At 36.5% G+C, this 18414-nt stretch overlaps 2 protein-coding genes across 4 annotated transcripts in view; both read left to right on the top strand.

The window, feature by feature from the left end:
* The first annotated feature begins 687 nt into the window (after positions 1–687).
* On the top strand, positions 688–12199 carry golph3a (golgi phosphoprotein 3a). The gene is made up of 4 exons (XM_026250271.1): positions 688–1138; positions 4354–4485; positions 5109–5223; positions 10027–12199. Exons 1-4 carry the CDS (start codon positions 923–925, stop codon positions 10449–10451), a joined length of 888 nt encoding a protein of 295 aa, XP_026106056.1. The 5' UTR covers positions 688–922; the 3' UTR covers positions 10452–12199.
* A 4455-nt stretch (positions 12200–16654) lies between these two features.
* LOC113077974 (PDZ domain-containing protein 2-like) overlaps positions 16655–18414 on the top strand; it is a 62517-nt gene continuing 60757 nt past the window's right edge. For all 3 annotated transcript variants that reach the window (XM_026250244.1, XM_026250236.1, XM_026250231.1), the window contains exon 1: positions 16655–16912. The gene's annotated coding sequence lies outside the window, so the exon portion shown is untranslated. The remainder of the gene's footprint in view (positions 16913–18414) is intronic.

The following is an 18414-nucleotide window of genomic DNA, read 5'->3' as shown; positions in this document are numbered from 1 at the left end:
GACTTTTGCACAATACTATACATACATACAGGTGCATATCAGTAAATTAGAATGTTGTGGAAAATGTAATTTATTTCAGTAATTCAACTCAAATTGTGAAACTCATTTGGAATTCTCAGTTCATGATTCCGTTAAAGTTGTAGTAATTCATTGTTTCTGTCATGTTTATTGTTTTGTTTTTTTTTGTATATAGTTTTTATTTAATTTTATTTTCATTTACTTTACTATTAAGACAGTTTTCTTTTTATTCTGAGGAACATGTTTATATAGATAGATAGACAGTTGGTTGTATTGAACTATAATAATCCTGGTTCTACCTCACCAGTGATGTTCAAAAATGTTGTCTTGGTATGCAGCTCACCAGGTTTCCAGATCCAACCTGAGTGTGTTTTTTAAGCTCAAAAACAGTATACAAATAGTGTATTACAACCATCAAAAATAAAAATGATAGTCAATGACAACACAATTAAATGAAATTAAAATTAAACTAATAAATAAACAAAAAAGAAAAACAGGGTGTTTAACACATTACTTAACTGAAAAAAAAAAAACAATATTTGAGACATGTCATTAATGACTGGATAAGAGTTACAAACAGATACATTTTGCTTGTTTGTTTTTGAAGTTCGTTCTTCAACAACTGGATCAATGAAAGGTATTGCTCAAATTCTGTCTAAACCGTGTCGAGATGCCACATCCACTGCTGTTCTCGTCACGGCTGGTCGCCATATTAAACCTGACGGAAGAAGCGAAGCTCCGCGGTAAGGGATCGCGAGGGGCCCCTCTCCAAAACAAACCCCGATTTACACCTACATTCCCCCTTTTAACCCGGGGAATCATTTATGCTTCGGACTGACTAAGCCAGTCTGTTCTCAGACAGGAGTTGTCTGGGAAGGAGATTTAGTTCTAGTGTGTTTGAGAGATGAGTACTTTGACCCAGCGGAGCTCCGGCCTGGTGCAAAGACGCACCGAGGCTTCGCGCAGCGCTGCAGCCGCAGACCGAGACCGCGGATCCGGCGACGAGGACTACGAGCCCCGCCGTGGAGACGAGCCGGAAGACGATGACAGCGGGGATTCCAAGGAAACCAGACTGACCCTGATGGAGGAAGTACTGCTGCTGGGCTTGAAAGACCGCGAGGTTGCTTTTGTTTTGCTTTATTTTGTTAGTAGTTCTGTGTAGTCGATGTTTAGCCATTTATTTCCATGATGGCTCCCAGTAGAGAAAAGGAATGCTGGAGCTGGAAACAATGTTTTTTTTTTTTATCCCGATTGTTTTTAAAATTGGTGACGTTTTGAGGTAAAGTGCTTTTGATACAATGTAGCTTTTAGCTTGCCCTGAAATGCATTTTAAGTTGTCCCTCTGACCCACCAGACTGTCATAATAACGAACAATAGTTTAGTGAACAACATAGTTTAAAACAAAGACGCGTAACTGTCTTAATATACAACTGTCCCGTTTCATGTAGCTTATTGTAAGCAGTGTGACGTTATCAAGTCATATCCACATGAAATGTATTATGACAGTTTTACATATTATCTATAACTGATAGGGGTATGAATTTGAAGCAGCTATATATTGACAAAAATCTATATTTAAACAATGCATGTATATAGTTAAAATGCATCTGCTGTCCTTGTCACGAGTCACCCACATGTTCACATTCTTTAATCCAGATATGCTTCACACAGTCACAACAAGAAGCGTTTTGGAGCAAATCCAAAGATTACCTTTTTTATGGTTTGCTCAAAGTAGTGGTTCTCCATCCTAGAAGAGATCTCTACTAAGAAGTTGATGATATAAATTAAATGAGTTAAAAAGGGAAGACATCCAGTATGTTCAGTGCTGGGGTCGTCCAGGTCTGAGAACCACTGCTTTGTGTCAGATCATTGGCTGTGTTCAGAATAGCATGACATTCTTGCTATTTCTGCAGCATATACATCAATGCATAATATAAATTGTCTTACTGTACTTAGAAAACCCAACTGACCTACTACACTTGGAAAACATATGCAGTGTGAAATGCTGTATTGCATAATGCAATGCACTCAATTTATATTTAAATTTATATTGTATTATTATTATTTTGGTCACAAATATTAGGCTGGTTTTCCTCAAATTGTATGGCAAAAAAAAAGTTTTAAAACCAAGCAAAACAGGTTATTATTTTCAAGATAATGAATCACTCACTGCAAAAATAGTTATTATCTCCCTAAATCTAGAGCACCTAGATGCCACAGTAGTAAAACACTAGAGGGTTTAGACAGTTAACAGTGTCTCTCATAAAGGAAAGAGGCAAAATACCTCAAATTAGCCAGTTTGGCTTTGAGACACTTTCTGTAATTTTGTTGACTGACCTTTAATTAAAGGGTTACTCCACCTCCACTCTCTTTTTGGCATGTTTGGATGTTTATGATCCGTTTAGCATCTTACATTGATTATGGAAGTGTCATACTACTATACAGTTTGTTGCTATATTAGCTCTGCAAGGGTGGTGGATACATTTTCTTTTCTTTTTAACAACAGTGCACTCTCTAGCACAATAACATAATTCTTATTATTATTACAGACGTTCTTTAATCCTTTGTTTTACATCCCTGCCATTTTCAGGCATTGAATATCACGTTGAGCCCTATACAGAGGCCTCACTTAAGATTTGCTTATCTGCATGGAAAGTAGCAGACAGGATAAATGGATTCACTCAACATGTCCCTGAACTACAGTTTGCTCTTGCTTATTGCTTGTACAAAATTTACACTGACATCAAACAAACACTTTAAGTGTATATATTCTTACCATTGCTTGCTTGATTGAGTGAATCTGACAGAATGTCACATTTCACCCCAAAATCAAAAGAAAGAAAATAAATTTAATATGTTCTGGAACCGAAATATTTTTTTTTTGTTATTGTAATGATGACAGTAATGATACACAAAATAATAATGTTCTTTTTACACATTGTATGCACTAAATATAGTAATAACAGTAAATGATGCATATTTACAAGCAGCAAACACTAATCCAAACCCTAAGCTTAAGCCTGATGTGTGTGTAAGTTGTTAAGTAATATCATGAAGTATGGATTTGTGTGATTACATTGTGACAAGGACACAGTCTGGGTCATGTTACCTGGACACCTTGACATTTTTAAACCCTGATTGCATTCTGACTGTGCTATCTTTTAAAACAGCCACAGTTTCCTACCATTATCTTGATTGTCTGCCTGTGTGTGAGCTCTTATGCTGTTGTCAAGTATCGAGTTTACTCCCATGACAGAGGACTGATGTCAAAAAGAAAACCGACAGACTTTCTTGATCTTGAATGCTGTGTTCTTCAAAGAAGCACTGTTTTACTAGATGTATTTATTCAACTTATCTTTTAAAAGACAAGGCACTGAAGCATTCAGGCTTTGCCATAATTACATCTTGCCAGTCTGTCGTTCTAGCAAAGCAAAATTATCATAGAATCACATGAAGTCATGATGGGTTAAACATCTGGTCTAGTGTTCAAAACCTTGGGGTGGGACCGGTTACATGTTTTACATTTTTTTTGAAAGACGTTTTCTCCCCAAGGCTGCATTGATTTGATTTGGTGTTCAAGAAAAAATATTAATCATTAACTATTGAAAACAGTTGCTTAATATTATATGTTATATATTTTATATATATATATATATATATATATATATATATATATATATATATATATATATATATATATGTCAATTTCTTTTAGATACAGAACATTGTGATTTTGGTTTGTTAGTTTTGTTTTTAAAACCTACAAACTTTTTTTCCCTCGTTGAATAAAAACCACATGCTTCCCATATTTGAATGAGCATGGCAGTGCGAGATGATACAGGTCATTGAGAACACAGAATGATATCACATTGTGCTTCTATTCGCTCTGGCTGTTTCGCATGTGGTCTTCTTCACGTACGGAGCAATGCCTGTTACCAGTGCCTTGAAAGAGGCCTGTTGTTAATACTGGAGAGATCCCTTGCTCACTTCATCCACTGCTAACCATGACACTGCACAAACTGAAGTCATCATAACTGTGCCTGAGTGCTGGGCAAAATGCAGCATTTTAATTTCTGAATTAAGTTCAAGCCACACCACACAGGAAGCTGAAATGGAATAACAGAAGGAGAAATGTACTGAATTACATAATGGAATAGCCACATAGAATTGTATTAGTCCAAAACAAATTGTGTGACAAAACAAACTATTATTATAGCTGTGTTTGAACATTTTTCTTTATTCACAAAACATTTGGATGGAAGTTTTAGTTCCACTGAAGCTCTAAACTCGGATGGTGCATGTATACTGACTTTCTTCATTATGTTTTTATGTAAGGGCTACACCTCCTTCTGGAATGACTGCATCTCCTCAGGCCTGCGGGGCTGCATGCTCATTGAGCTGGCCTTACGAGGGAGACTGCAGCTGGAGGCCTGTGGCATGAGGAGGAAAAGCCTGCTTGCTCGCAAAGTAAGACAAACTGTTCATCTGAGGGAGAGGCTTCCTGTTTTTCTCAGTTCTGCAACCATTTAAAGGGATAGTGCACTCAAAAATGAACTTGTCATCATTTACTCATCCTCATGTCATTCCAAACTTCTGTTCTTCCGTGGAGCATAAAAAAAAAACTGAATACTGCTGGAGAACTTCAAACATTTACTTTCATTGTATGAACAAATGTAATGTAAGACCATCATTTGTCTGTACTGATGGTAGAGGTTTCTACAAACACACAACTGGACTGAACAAATTCATATATTCTTTATGTGCTTGTAAAATTCAGCACACTGGTGTCAGGACATTAACAGTTGGCTGGTTCTCTCACAAGAGGGAGCTCTTTGATATTATTTGTGTGTCAGGAGGCCACTTTTTGCGGGTGGTGTTGGCTGTCGTAAGTGAGAACTTTTATTGTTAAACCAAGCTCAGATATATCTCTGGAAAATGCATTAGATTTAATATGTGAAGTAAAAGTCTTGAGTTGAAGCAGTTCATCTCCTTCACATGATTTTATGAGTTCACTGCCTTGATGTAAGTGGTGCGTTGTGCATTAGCACGTTTCAGTGTGTTCAGTGACGTTCTTCTTGTCTTTTTTTTAGGTTATATGTAAGTCTGATGCTCCAACGGGAGATGTGCTTTTGGATGAGGCTCTGAAACACATCAAAGACACTCAGCCGCCCGAAAGCGTGCAGAGCTGGATAGAGTTACTCAGTGGTGAGTTTTGCACATATCATTTGAGTTCCTCAGTCTTGAAATGATTTATTCAGATTACCTCCGTGCCTTACTTTGGCTTTAGAAAACAAGTTAAACATTACTTATTAAACTCAATACTTGTTATTGACTAGACTAATATTTATTGGTTATATTATACACTACTGTTCAAAAGTTTGTGATTGGTAAGATTTTTTTAATGTTTATGTATGAAGTCATTTGATCAAAAATACAGTAAAAACAGTAATACTGTGAAATTGGTTTTCAAATGTCTATTTTTCTAATTTCGATTTAATAGACAATAGACTATTTTAATATAATTTATCTCTGTGATGGCAAAGCTGTATTTTCAGTGTCACATGATCATTCAGAAGCGATTTTAATATGATGATTTCCTGATAAAGAAAAAAAAAGTATTATTATCAATGTGCTTGTGGAAATCATGTGAACTTTTTTTCTGGATTTGTTGATCAACTGATTGTAGGAAAAAACTGCATTTGTTTGCATGTATAACCTTTTGTAGGTCATAATTTACTTTACTGTCAAATTTGATCAATTCTTTGCATCCTTGCTGAATGAAAACATTAATTTCTGTCTAAGAAAAAAGTCTTACTGACTCCAAACTTTTAAATGGTAGTGTTAGATTACATTAAATTGTATTGGATTTAACTGTTCTTACCATTGTTACCAGGGCTCCAAACTATGACTAAAAAGGTCTAATTTGCGGCCAAAAATATTAATTTAATTTAACATTTTTGCTGAGATCGCCATTGGCGACTATATAAATGTATATGTTGTGACTTAAAAATTTGCATATAATGCTTTTGTTCCTGATTGTTTTGAGATCACATATTGTATGTTGATGTAATAAACGGAGACTGACGGCACACCTGCTAAAAGCAGCTTCAGTTGTGGCAGAGATCGAAAGTGACGGATACGTGCAGAGTAAAAGTGTCTATTTCTTGCACAACTTGATCAAACTACAGCAGGTAAAGCCGACAGCTGTGTTGATATTAATAATATTTGTTTCTAATCGATACTATGGCTTCTTGTTATAAAGATCTTTAGTCTAAATGCTGTGTTCGGTTAATGGGAGAGCTTCATATTATTTGTAGCGGACTTGTGTCCAATGAACACAATAGGCTTTGTGCTCTGTGACCTTTTATTAAACAAAGTATCAGCTTTTAAATTCTGCCAAATACATGATGAAATTCAAACAATACTTACGTTTTGGCCCTCTTTAATGTAGCATGAGCAGCATGAGCTTCAATTCAAGTGGCATGTGACGTGAACCTATCATATCTTTCTCGTTACTACTATAGTACGAAATAAACCGGAATGATCACCATAAGCTACCATTCACCATACCATTTACCATTCATGTTAAAAAGCTCATTAGTCATCTAGAAAAAAATAACTATAAAGAAGGAGCATTTTGCTTAACTTGAGTTGACTTGAGGAGGAGCCTTAACTACACTCAAGGGCCAAATGATGCTGACATAGAATCTGTGCCAAAATCAAGGACCATAACTGTGTATTAAACAATTCTTTGTGTCTGTATAAATAATTTTCAAGTTGGAAAGGACATTTAGTTGCCACTTTAAGTGAACCTTAGTTCCCAGGACATCTACAAGGATTAAAATGCTGATGCTGTAAAGGAAAGAAAAAAAAGAGAAACGTAAATACATAACAGTATGAATGAAATGTTAAGGGCTTGGTTTCACGGACAGGGCTAACAGCTCTGACTTACATTTTAGTCTGGGACTAGGCTTAAACCTTGTATGTAAAACCAGGGGAATGTGTTTACAACAAAAAAGGACAAAAGAAAGATATGAAACACGTTTATTCAGTGACACTTAAAAAATTATTTGGTGCCTATTTTGTTTCTTAAAGGAGTCAATGGCTCCTTAAGTGAATTTTTTCTTTCTTTTTTTTTTTTTTTTTTTTTGGTCTGGAGCCCTGCTACCTTCTAAATGTACTGTGCCTGGTGCACATAAAAATGCTGGATCCATCTTTGGTCCAAAGTGTGGATTTGAGAGAGATTTCTGGTACCTACTGTGGCTATGAGGTTGGAAATGTCTCAGTATGGAGAGCCAAAGGGTCAAAGGGGGAGATCAAAGCGTTCTGCGAGAAGAAGCTGCCGTCTTCGTTTAGAGAGTGTATAAAAATGTGCTCAGAATTAGATCAGAGTCATAAATTGCTGCAGGATGATGACTAGCAAATGTTCTACCACAGCCTGCTTTGATCCTGAGATGTCTGTGCTTCTCTGCTTTAGCACAGGAGCCGACCGAGTGAGCTGGTGCTACTCGCTCAAGACACTCTAGCTTGACTTCTGCATACAAAATTAATGTCAGCAACTTCTGAAAGACTGTAAGCTGCTAAAATCCCAAAGAAAACCTATGAAAACTATTAATGATGTTATAATGCTGTATAAGCAGATATCAATAAATAGGACTACACAAAAAGTGTTTACCTGAAAGCTTAGTGATGCATATTCTGTAGCACTGATTTCTTTTTAAATTTAGGTATTGCATGATATTGATTTTTTTATTTGTTTACATTTTGATTGCCGTTGCCATCATATAATTCATTGTAAGTCATTAAAATAATTAAAAAACACTAATAATTTAATGAAAAATGCAATCTTTAACACATTTCAAAATGAATGTCCATACTGTAAATTTTAATGTTGTTTGACAAGCTCTATCTATTGAAGAATTGATAGAAAAAGACCGTCAATAGTGTACTTCCAGTTTAAGCCCATTATTTAGTTTTTTTATTGATGCACCAATCATGATTTTTCATTTCTGATTCAGATTGAGATTTTTTTTTTTTTTATGTTTTAAAAGCAATTTGGCTGTTTCTGATACTGACGGCCAATTATTATAATAAAATAAAAACATATCTGCATGAAACGAAAACCGCAGATGGGCTGAATGAGATGCAGATGCACTCTCTGACAGCAGGTGGCGCTTATGAAGCAGCAGCGATACAGTGTTTCCTTGGTTACCGCTGTAAACAGAGCAGATACATACTACTTTATATGAAGGTATAAGAGGAGAAGAAAATGCCATTGTCATCAAAACTTTTTCTGAATACAGTCAGTTCCTTTCAGTGATACATTCATATAAACCCTATTGATATTTTCTTTCTATATTTCGAGTAGGGCTGCACGTTCTCAAGTTTTTCATTAACCGTTAACCGAGGCCCTTAGCGGTTAATACTCGGTTAACCATAGTGTGCCATATTAACCATAACCATAGTAATTTCCGGACATTGGCCGAAAAAAAAAAGTAATGTCCGACAAAATTTAATCTCTCCGGTCAAATTGTCCTATTAAAACTGCCTAATAATGCCGCCCATTAACACAATCTGAATTTGAGAATAAGCCTAAAATGTATAAGGCAAAAGGTAACAAGCAGACTCCGCGGCCGCCTCGATAAGGCTATGACTATGATATGTTTGACACGTACAATATTTGAAAATCGATAATTATTTATTTATTTATTTATTTAAATTACATTCATATCTGAATTTGTCAACCTATAGACTTTCAAATATCAAAATGTCATGAATTAATATGTATTTTTGTACAAAATGACATATAAACATATTTTCCTATTATACTTTGCCTGGAAACGCTTCCAACAAGGCGTCGGTTCTATTTCTAGCATGCATGCGTCGAGCTGCGCCTGAGCCACGCGTCTCACGCAGGCAGTCGGCAAGCTCTAACCTGTTAACATGGGAGCCGAATTAAAAACAGACACGCCACGCAGCTGAGATGCTTTCGCCACGCATCCAGTGTGTCCTGACCGGCCTAATGATGCCCGGGTGTTGGCTGTTGAGATTACAACAACGAGGTTGTACTTGAAGTATATCTAAGCACTGTATTGCAATACTTGCATTTTGCCCCGTCACTCGTATTAGCCCGCTTCATATTAGAAAAATGGCTTCTTCTTGTGGACATTACAAATGTCTGGGAGCGCTCTGGCGGTCTCTGGTGGTGCAAAAATGCATTACAACTAAATTCAATGCACGCCATTGACGTCACTTAACCGAGCAAAATGTTTCACTCGGTTACACAATTTTTAACGCTTAATCGGTTAACCGGTTAACCATGGACACCCCTAATTTCGAGCATCGTAAACAGTGAGCTTTCTCTGCCTGCTACAGTATTTTCTCCTCTTTGCGTCCATCTTCGGCTTCTCCGGCCGCTGTTTATAGACTCGGGCATGATGTATTTTTCTTAATCACTGTCCCAGTAGCTCCTGAATATAAAAGAAAACGAAGTACAAAAAATACTGTATAAAGACAAATACAATGTGTTATTCTCATGAGCTACCGGGACAGTGATTAAGATTTACCGGTCGATTACGCAATCAACATGTTGGCGACCACTGTTGACTATGACAGATTAGTTAAATCTCTGTCCTTGTCAAATAAAGTGAATATTTCTTTCTTGGACTTTGCGAACATGGAGCTCTCAGTGGCAAGATTTCATGGAGCTTGGTCAGGTGTCATTTCAAAAATTAATGAGATTAAATATCTCATTTTCTTATTTTTACTTATTGTATTTGGTGTTTGATCTTCACTGATTATGTACGCTCTGAATGTACCTTTGGGAGATGGGGGTGGGGGGATATGGTTGCCTTGGATATGTGGGAGGGGGGGAAAAAGAAAAAAGAAGTGTTCAGAATGACGTTTATTTTTACCTTTTTTTCTGTACAATAACTTCCTGTAGTTCAATAAAATTAAAATAAAGTGAATGTAAGTATGTTTGGTGCTGAAAGTGCTTGTCTTTTGCAGGCGAGACATGGAACCCTCTGAAGCTTCACTATCAGCTGCGTAACGTCCGAGAGCGCCTGGCGAAGAACCTTGTAGAGAAGGGCGTCCTCACCACCGAGAAACAAAACTTTCTTCTGTTCGACATGACTACACACCCACTTACCAATAATACTATTAAGCAGCGCCTTATTAAGAAGGTGCAGGAGGCCGTTCTGGACAAGTGGGTGAACGACCCTCACCGAATGGACAAACGTATTCTGGCCCTTATATTCCTTGCCCACTCCTCTGACGTACTAGAGAACGCGTTCGCCCCGCTGCTGGATGACCAGTATGATCTAGCCATGAAGAGAGTACGGCAGCTGCTGGATCTGGAGCCTGAGGGCGAGAGCATGAAGAACAACAGCAATGAGCTGCTGTGGGCTGTGGTCGCTGCCTTCACCAAATGAAGCAGGTTCAGTTCTGATGGATGTGCGATCAAACCTAGAACAGTTGGACTGGTAAAATCAGCATTGAATTGGATTGACCTGGTGTGTCAGAATGGCGTCTCAGTTTTCTTTCCTTGTAGATATTCCTTCCTCGCCAATTTATTTGGTCTTGAATCATTTTGTTCAGTTGAATGCAATTGGGTACCTTATCACAGTCGACTGTTGGAACATTTACCATTCACATCGCTGCTCAAAATGGCTTGTTTTTTTTGCTCCTTTCTTGTCTGGACATCTGTGTTGGGTACCTAACAGATTTTACAATCGGGAAATTAAGCAAGGATTTTTACATTGTTTTGGTTTCCGTTTCATGCGTTTAATTGGAATTGATTCATCTGCGTATGGTATGACTCAACAGATGCTCAGAGAAATGAAGTACACTGCAGTGTGTCATCATTTTTCATTCAGTTTGTTTTCATACTAATACTAGAGCTTAAAAAGAAACCAAAAAAGGTTATCAAGGACAAAATGCTGTTATGGTAACAGATTAAACCTCATTTTATTTGGTAGTTTAAATGCAAATTTAGGGAAGGGTGTTAGAGGACCTGTTCAGTATTTACTGGGTGTATTATGAGCATCCCTCCGATTCCCTTGGTTGTCTACGTTCTGTCTATATAAACACGCCACAACTTCAAACTCTACCTCTTCACACATTTATTGTCATGATTTCTCATGGGCATTCTGTTGTGTTACTTAGAGATTGATTTTAAAATGTACTTGTATGTGCCTGAGATTGGTTACAGGATGCGTAGCTCTCAAGGTGCAGTATGTACTGTAGCTCTTTGTGACGTGGCATTAATGGAGCTAGATTCACACATTGGTTGTAACTCAGTTCCTCAGAGGCCTCATACCCTTTGTATATGACTACCAGAAACTAATTTTGAAGGCCATAAGAGTTTAATTCTAAGAAATCTATGTCCTCCCTGAAAATAAACCTACATTTAGATATTTTTCCTCTGATATATGGAAGTTTGCCCAAGTCTTCAAGGTTTTAAGGGATGTGTTATGGTGTTATAAGAATTTCATTTCATGTACTCTCACCTCTAAATGGGATTAAAAAGAAATTATAACCTTGAGAAAATGTGAATTTTATATGTAAGAGCAGATTCCTCCATTTTCTTGAGTCTTGGGTATATTTTTGATAATATTTTATTATCATTAGCTGATTGGCGGTATGGTTGGAAGGACTGGCATTCTGTCACAATCTAGTTTAATCTGTATATAATTTTTGTATTCATGCTGCATACTACATATGAGCAAACTCTATCAATCTTCATTTTGCCTGGCATGTTAACGCTAGCACAAGCATGTCTTAATTTTGTTTTTACACTATGAAGATGTGTCAAGGAAGTCTTTGATCAGTCATCATATTTCAGTGTTTCTTTATTGTCATTCTGTTGATTTTTATTCCGTTTTATATCAATCATTTAACAATCAAAATGCTTTTGTTTTGCTCTTTCTTTCACAATGATGGCAAATGTTTGCTTCACGATAGTTGATTGTATGTAGCTATGGTCTGGGAAATCCATCAGTTGTGTGGAAGCATCGACTTAAGACATGGGCGATTTTTTAAGTGTCAGAAATGTGTCTCAGATTGAGAGAAAATTAAAATCATGTGCGTAGCTTTAGGACTCACTATAAAGGGACCCCAATGTATATACTTTCTTATTACTATAAAATAAACTATGGTCTTGAAAGTGCCTCAAACATCATCTGTTATTTATTTTGTAAAAAAAACAAGTGCTGCTTTTGATGCATCAGATTTGTTGATTACTGTTCTTTTAATTTTTCACATACAGGAAGCCAAGTCCGACAAATTGAATGCATCTTTCAAACAAATGCATTTACATATACTGTAAATTGGATTTTTTTTTTTTACTAAAACAGTTATTTTTAGAATGAATTGTAAATGAATTATTTATTTAATTTATTTATGGTACCTTTATTTTGCCAGGGAAGAAAATCTCATTGCGATTACAATCTCTTTTACAAGTGAGCACATAGAAGATACACTTTAACAGACAGCAACAAAAAAAGACCGGGATGCAAAAAAATATTAAAATAAAAATGAAAAAAATCACTATTTAAAACAATCACAAACATGATGAGAAATCTAATTTAGAAAAGACTTGAATTCAGTGTGTATAAAACCCCCTCTAGTTTTAGCTGGTTTTGCAACTCATTACATGAAGTTGGAGCACTATAACCAAAAGCAGTTTTACCAAACTCTGTTTTAATTTGTGGAACCTCATACAGTATGTATCTACTTGATCTTAGCTTGTATTCAGATCTAATAGGTTTCAAAAGTGTAGCTAAATATGAAGGAGTATGTCCAGTTATTTGTTTATACACAAAGATCAACCAATGTTTGAACCTTCTTGTGTTAAGTGAGGACCAACCGACCATTTCATATAGTACACAGTGATGAACCGAGTACTTTGCATGCATTATAAATCTCAATGCTGAATGATACACAGAATCCAATGATTTCAACAAGGTCTTTGTGGAGTGTCTGTAAAACACATCTCACATTTTGTAGTCTGACAATTAAAGTGGCATGCAAAAGATTGAAAGTTTTAGTACTGTCCTTAGTAAGATATTTTACATGGAAAATGTTTACATTTAGTCCACAAGAAAAAAATAGCTGAAATTATTAAAACTACCCCATTCAAAAGTTTGGTTCTTAATGCAGTGTGTGGTTACCCGGATGATCCACGACTGTTTTTCTTTTTCTTTTTTTGATGGTTGTTCATGAGTCCCTTGCTTGTTCTGAACAGTTAAACTGAGATGTTCTTCAGAAAAAACCTCCAGGTCCTGCAGATTTTTCAGTTTTCCTGCATTTTTGCATACTTTAATGTTTTCACCCCTGGCTCTTAATGCATCAATGCTCAGTCGTCCTCAAGTTTGAGCTCAAAATCATATGGTCATTGTTGAAAAGGGTTCGAATATGCAAAAGATGCTGGAAAACTGAAGAATCTAGAGTTTTTTCTGAAGAACAGTGGTCAGTTTAACTTTTCAGAACAATCAAGGGACTCATGACCAACCATCAAAAAAACAAAAAAAAACAGTCTTGGATTGTGGAAGGTGGTATAGACAAACCGATTGCAGCTTATCTTCATCCAGCGTGTCGGACTTGACCTCACCGTAGTGGGCATTTTCCAAAGTACATAGGTGTTTACTCCTAAAGTTAAGCATTTTGTCAGTTATACCACTGAAGTCATTTTGAAATCCCAGTCTAGCAAACTTATGCAACAACTAATGAGCATTTCAGCTAGGTATTTTGGCTTCTAGATTGCTGAGTATCCATTAGTATGAATAAATTATTGATATAATTCTAAAAGAAAAGCCCCAGAGCCCAAACGCTCATCGAGAATGAGTTTGTGCTTACCCTGTTGAGATTAAACAGTTTTATTCCACATTAGTTAGTGAAGAGGGTTTCTCTTACGTCAGGGTTCTTGAATTTACACGTTCTTGCTTTTTTGGTCATTTTCCAGTCAGTTTTGAGTGGTACTTCTCCCACAGTAATGGATGTTTGTTTACAAACGATATATATAGTGTTGAGCCTCTGGTCTGTTCTTCTGCCTGGCCTGGTGTGCTGTCTGGTTTCTGCAGACGGTTGACCATCTGGCCAGCTGTGATAGAAGGTTGGATCATGTCTGCCTGCACAATAGCCTCAATGCATTAATATTTCAGGTGAGCTCATCTCTTAACGCTGAAAGGAAACGTTTAACCCAAGGGTCAGAAGCGAGCATATCACTTTCATTCTTCAATATGGTTGAAACATGTTGTTCTGGCATTGTCAATGATGACTCTTAGTTAGGTGAAATTCTGTCTTTTCTTCATAGGGAAAGATTTTGACTCTTATATTCCTGCCGGGAAATGTTGAGGCTTGGAAGCACGTGATTATGTTGACTTATCCAGCATCTTTGCTGATTTAAACAGTTCCACCCTGTTAGCTGACAATATTCTGATATACTTAGTGACTTTCTCAGAACTTGTAACTTCATAAAAATGTGGTCAATATGATTTATAGATTAGCAAGAGCTGCTTATGATCAAGTCAGCCGCAAATGTGATATAGCTCCTGTTTGCCTCACAGACAAGATTCTAGGTAATGTTGTGAAATATGTGTTGTGAGGATTAGATACACAGTAACCTCTTATCTGCTGTAACCTACCAACACCAGAAATATTTATAAATTATCTATTTTTTGCTAAGCTCTTATGAAGGCCTTACAGTCTTGTGTTCAACTGCTTATAGCCCCCTTTATAGAAATTGTATTTAAAATGGCTTGTTGTCATTAAGTCACTGAAGATTAATATTTACAATCATTCATGCAATCAATTAATCAATCAATAAAGGTCATATTTACCTCTAACTTATTAGTGATTGATTTTCAAAAAGCTTATAAAATATAAAGTGACAGAAATTATAGAGTTGAATAGTTTGTCGCTACCAAGACACTAAACATGAGTATTTATGATCATTTATGGCAAAAATAAAGTAATTAATAAATTTTACCACTGAAATGCAATGGTGAAACTTTTTTTTATATCAAAGTAAAAAAATGTGTTTGGATTTGGATTTGATTGAATATTCATGCTCCAGCAGGATGATAAAATGCACAAACCGAGACACACGGACACACAAGTATGATGGAATGGTTTAAATAGGCTTATAATGCTAGAATGGTTCAGTCCGAGCTGGGACATTAATCCAATTGAATATTTTTGGTATGACCTGAACAGTGCTGCAAGCCAACACTTTCTAATTTGGCAGAATTGGAGTGAATTTGTGCCGAAGAATTGAAATGTGGAAAGTTCATTCAGACATAACCAAGAAGACTCGTACTGTATTTGCAACTCGAGGAGTAGATGCAGAACTAATAGCAAATGGAGAGGGGTGAGTACTCACAGGGTGCTATATACTGTTTTCTATTGCTTTAATGTCTATTCCATTGAAATAATATTCCTTTATGATACATTTATACCAAAAATGACTAAATTTCTCTCCTCGGCTTTGCAGGCCCAGTGGTCAATCTGTGGGTGCCCAGCAGTCTGAAAGTGCAACATTGTCTTTCGTAGTTCATTTCACTTCCCTTGGAATAATAAATGACCTAAAGGCACATAAGCGCCTCCCAAATCAAAACCACCTGGGCCCAAAAATGCCTGTGTACTTCGTTGTTTCTATGGACGAGTAAAAATGAAGAGCAGCCTTCAAAATATTACAGATGCAGAAAAAGCCAAGGTTTAAACACCAAAATAAATATTGACAAATATTATATGGTGATATGAAACATAACTGTAATCAAGTCAAATTAAAGCTAACAAATCAACAGCCCTGTGTTAATCATAACATTTCTCATTCCTGTGTTAATCATTTAACATTTAAGATGTTCACATGCAATTGTGTTTGAGAGCAAAGTCAGTTTTTGTTCTGAGGCATTTTTCATTTTCCTGTTTGATACAAAAAGTCGTGAAATTTCCTACCAGCCCTGAAAAAGAATTAACTTCATACATTTTATGTACAGTTCCTCACAAAAGCGTTGCTGCTTTTAACATTGTATTTTGTTTATTTAAGCATCTAGGCATGAGATACTGTTTGTGAGGATACTGAATGAGACTAATGGCAGGGCAAGTCTGGTCCGAAAAGGAGTTGAGAGGTTTTATGATCTGATTTGCCATGCCCAGACAAAACACAGCCCGGGGATTCCCAGAGGTTATGCCTCATACTTTTAATTCTAGAATATAGTGATAGAAATTATATAAGCATAAGTACTTACATTTAATGAACTGGATCAATTAATTGGATAAATAAATCTCCATCGCTAATTTTTGCTGTTAATGATGAAACCAGAATATATCAACATCACAACAGAACTGGTCAAAAGTCATTACCCCTTAAAATTACACAGTCCAGACATTCAGTGTAAAAAAGAGGCACATCTCTCAGTTTGAATACAAAATTATATTTCCACTTGAAATCATTTTAACGTGTATAACGGCCAAATATGGCTCTAAAAGGGTCAATTTACCACAAGATATTTAACAAATGTTCTGTGTTTATCAGATCCAGCAGCAGCAGCGGTGTTGCTCCGCCCACTCTCTGCGTCATTACCCACGGCGAGTCGCGTGCATGTGTTAAATCCGAGCCTTTACCATTACTGGTGTCTCCTTTGTGAAAGAGTTGTCAAAGTTGACCAAAATTGAGGAGATTATTATTATTATTATTTTTACAGTAGCACACAGACGAAAACAGCTCAGCTGTTCGGTATGCATGTGGTAGCCTACTTTTCCCCAGATCACTGCAGGCGTTTCTGAAGGACTTGACTTGAGAAATTCAGCGGATTTCATTGATTTGGATTTGAATTTCTTCTGGTCTTGGAAATCCAGTCTGCTAGCACGTTTTATTGCAGCTGCACGGATGGTAAGTTTAAGTTTATATAATTTATAGCTCCACTGAATTCCCTTGTCTCCCTTAACTAAACTCATAACGCATTTTTTCCCTGGCTGTACCAAGACATGAAGCAATGCTGACAAAAGGACATCTATCCTGATTTATACATAATGGGTTTTTGCTACCAAACAAGAGGATGTTACTGTATCTGTTATTAAAAAAAAGTATTTTTAAGTATTTTAGCTGAGTATTTACTTATTATTTAACTCTAAACAGTTTAGGTATGTTTTTTATAAGTCTTCTAGAAAAAAAACAAAAAACAGAACCCGTTTTATTCTGCATGGAGTGGACCCCACCATATTGATGTCACATGATCAGTCGTGTCATGCAATTAACTATTATATATTATATATAACTAATAATAATAATACCTACATACTATTTAACAATAAAGCATATGGAAGAATGCCATTGAGGAGATTAGTTAGCTATGTTGTCCTTGAATCCAAAACCTGCAGACCTGGCATAAATTTTAATAACCACTTAAAAGTTGTGTACGCATAGTTCTCATTCATTCACCTGAAGCGTGAGCATGCTTTACCTGTGTTTTCCATATGTGCATGTTAGTGTTTGGTCGTGTGCTCCGTCTGAAGCGTACACTTGTGTGAGTAAGTCTCCTGGGAGAACTACACTCTGCTGTCAGTCATGGACTCTTCATTTAGACCTCACACATTTCCATTGTACCATCGTTCCTATACCTCTGGGGAGAAAAGAAAAAATATCCAATGATCTAATGTACACAATGACCTGTTTCTTATCATGTGATGTGTATTAAATGTAATATGCACTTTCAGAGGTAAGAAACAAGTAGTAAACTAATCACAATGATGGAGCCTCTAAATCAGGCTAATATTGATTCATATTTTCATGCCATGTTCTCAAATTCCCAGTTATAAGAGTCATTATGGAAAATGAAAAATATCCAAGCCAGAAGCATGTATGCAGTATGTCATAGTTAATGATAACGCATTTATTCATCATCCATCTTAAATGTTATCGGCTAAAGCAAACTGTAATGTGATCCTTTTTTATATGTATTGATTCAAATGTATATTACATAAATTTTCTGTGCCTTGTGTACATACTAAACATAGTTGAAGGCCACATTGCATTAGATTGCTGCTGACCTGCTTGGTTTCTCCATTTAATCACTTCATGAAAAGACCAATTCTTCTTAATGCTTCATACATTAAATATTTTAGCACACATGAACCCTCAGCAGCAGCCTGGTGCACTGAAGCAGAGCGGTCGTCCTGGAAAAAGTGAACAGCAGTTTGTATAGTCTGATAAAAATGACCGTAATGGTGCGCCTCAGAGAGAATGGTGAGACTGGGAGCAGGGGAGTGTCAGTGGCTTGTGGTACAGTTGTTGTTTTTGGGTTAAGCTGGACAGCATCTGGCACACCGCCCAACTGCACAGCATGACTCATCCAGCGGGGAGACCACAAGAATGAGCCAAGCCATCTAGATCAG

This window comes from Carassius auratus, chromosome 5, assembly GCF_003368295.1.
Source record: "Carassius auratus strain Wakin chromosome 5, ASM336829v1, whole genome shotgun sequence".
NCBI lineage: Eukaryota > Metazoa > Chordata > Actinopteri > Cypriniformes > Cyprinidae > Carassius > Carassius auratus.
Note: the sequence above shows the minus strand (reverse complement) of the source record. Positions and strands in the feature narration are given on the sequence as shown.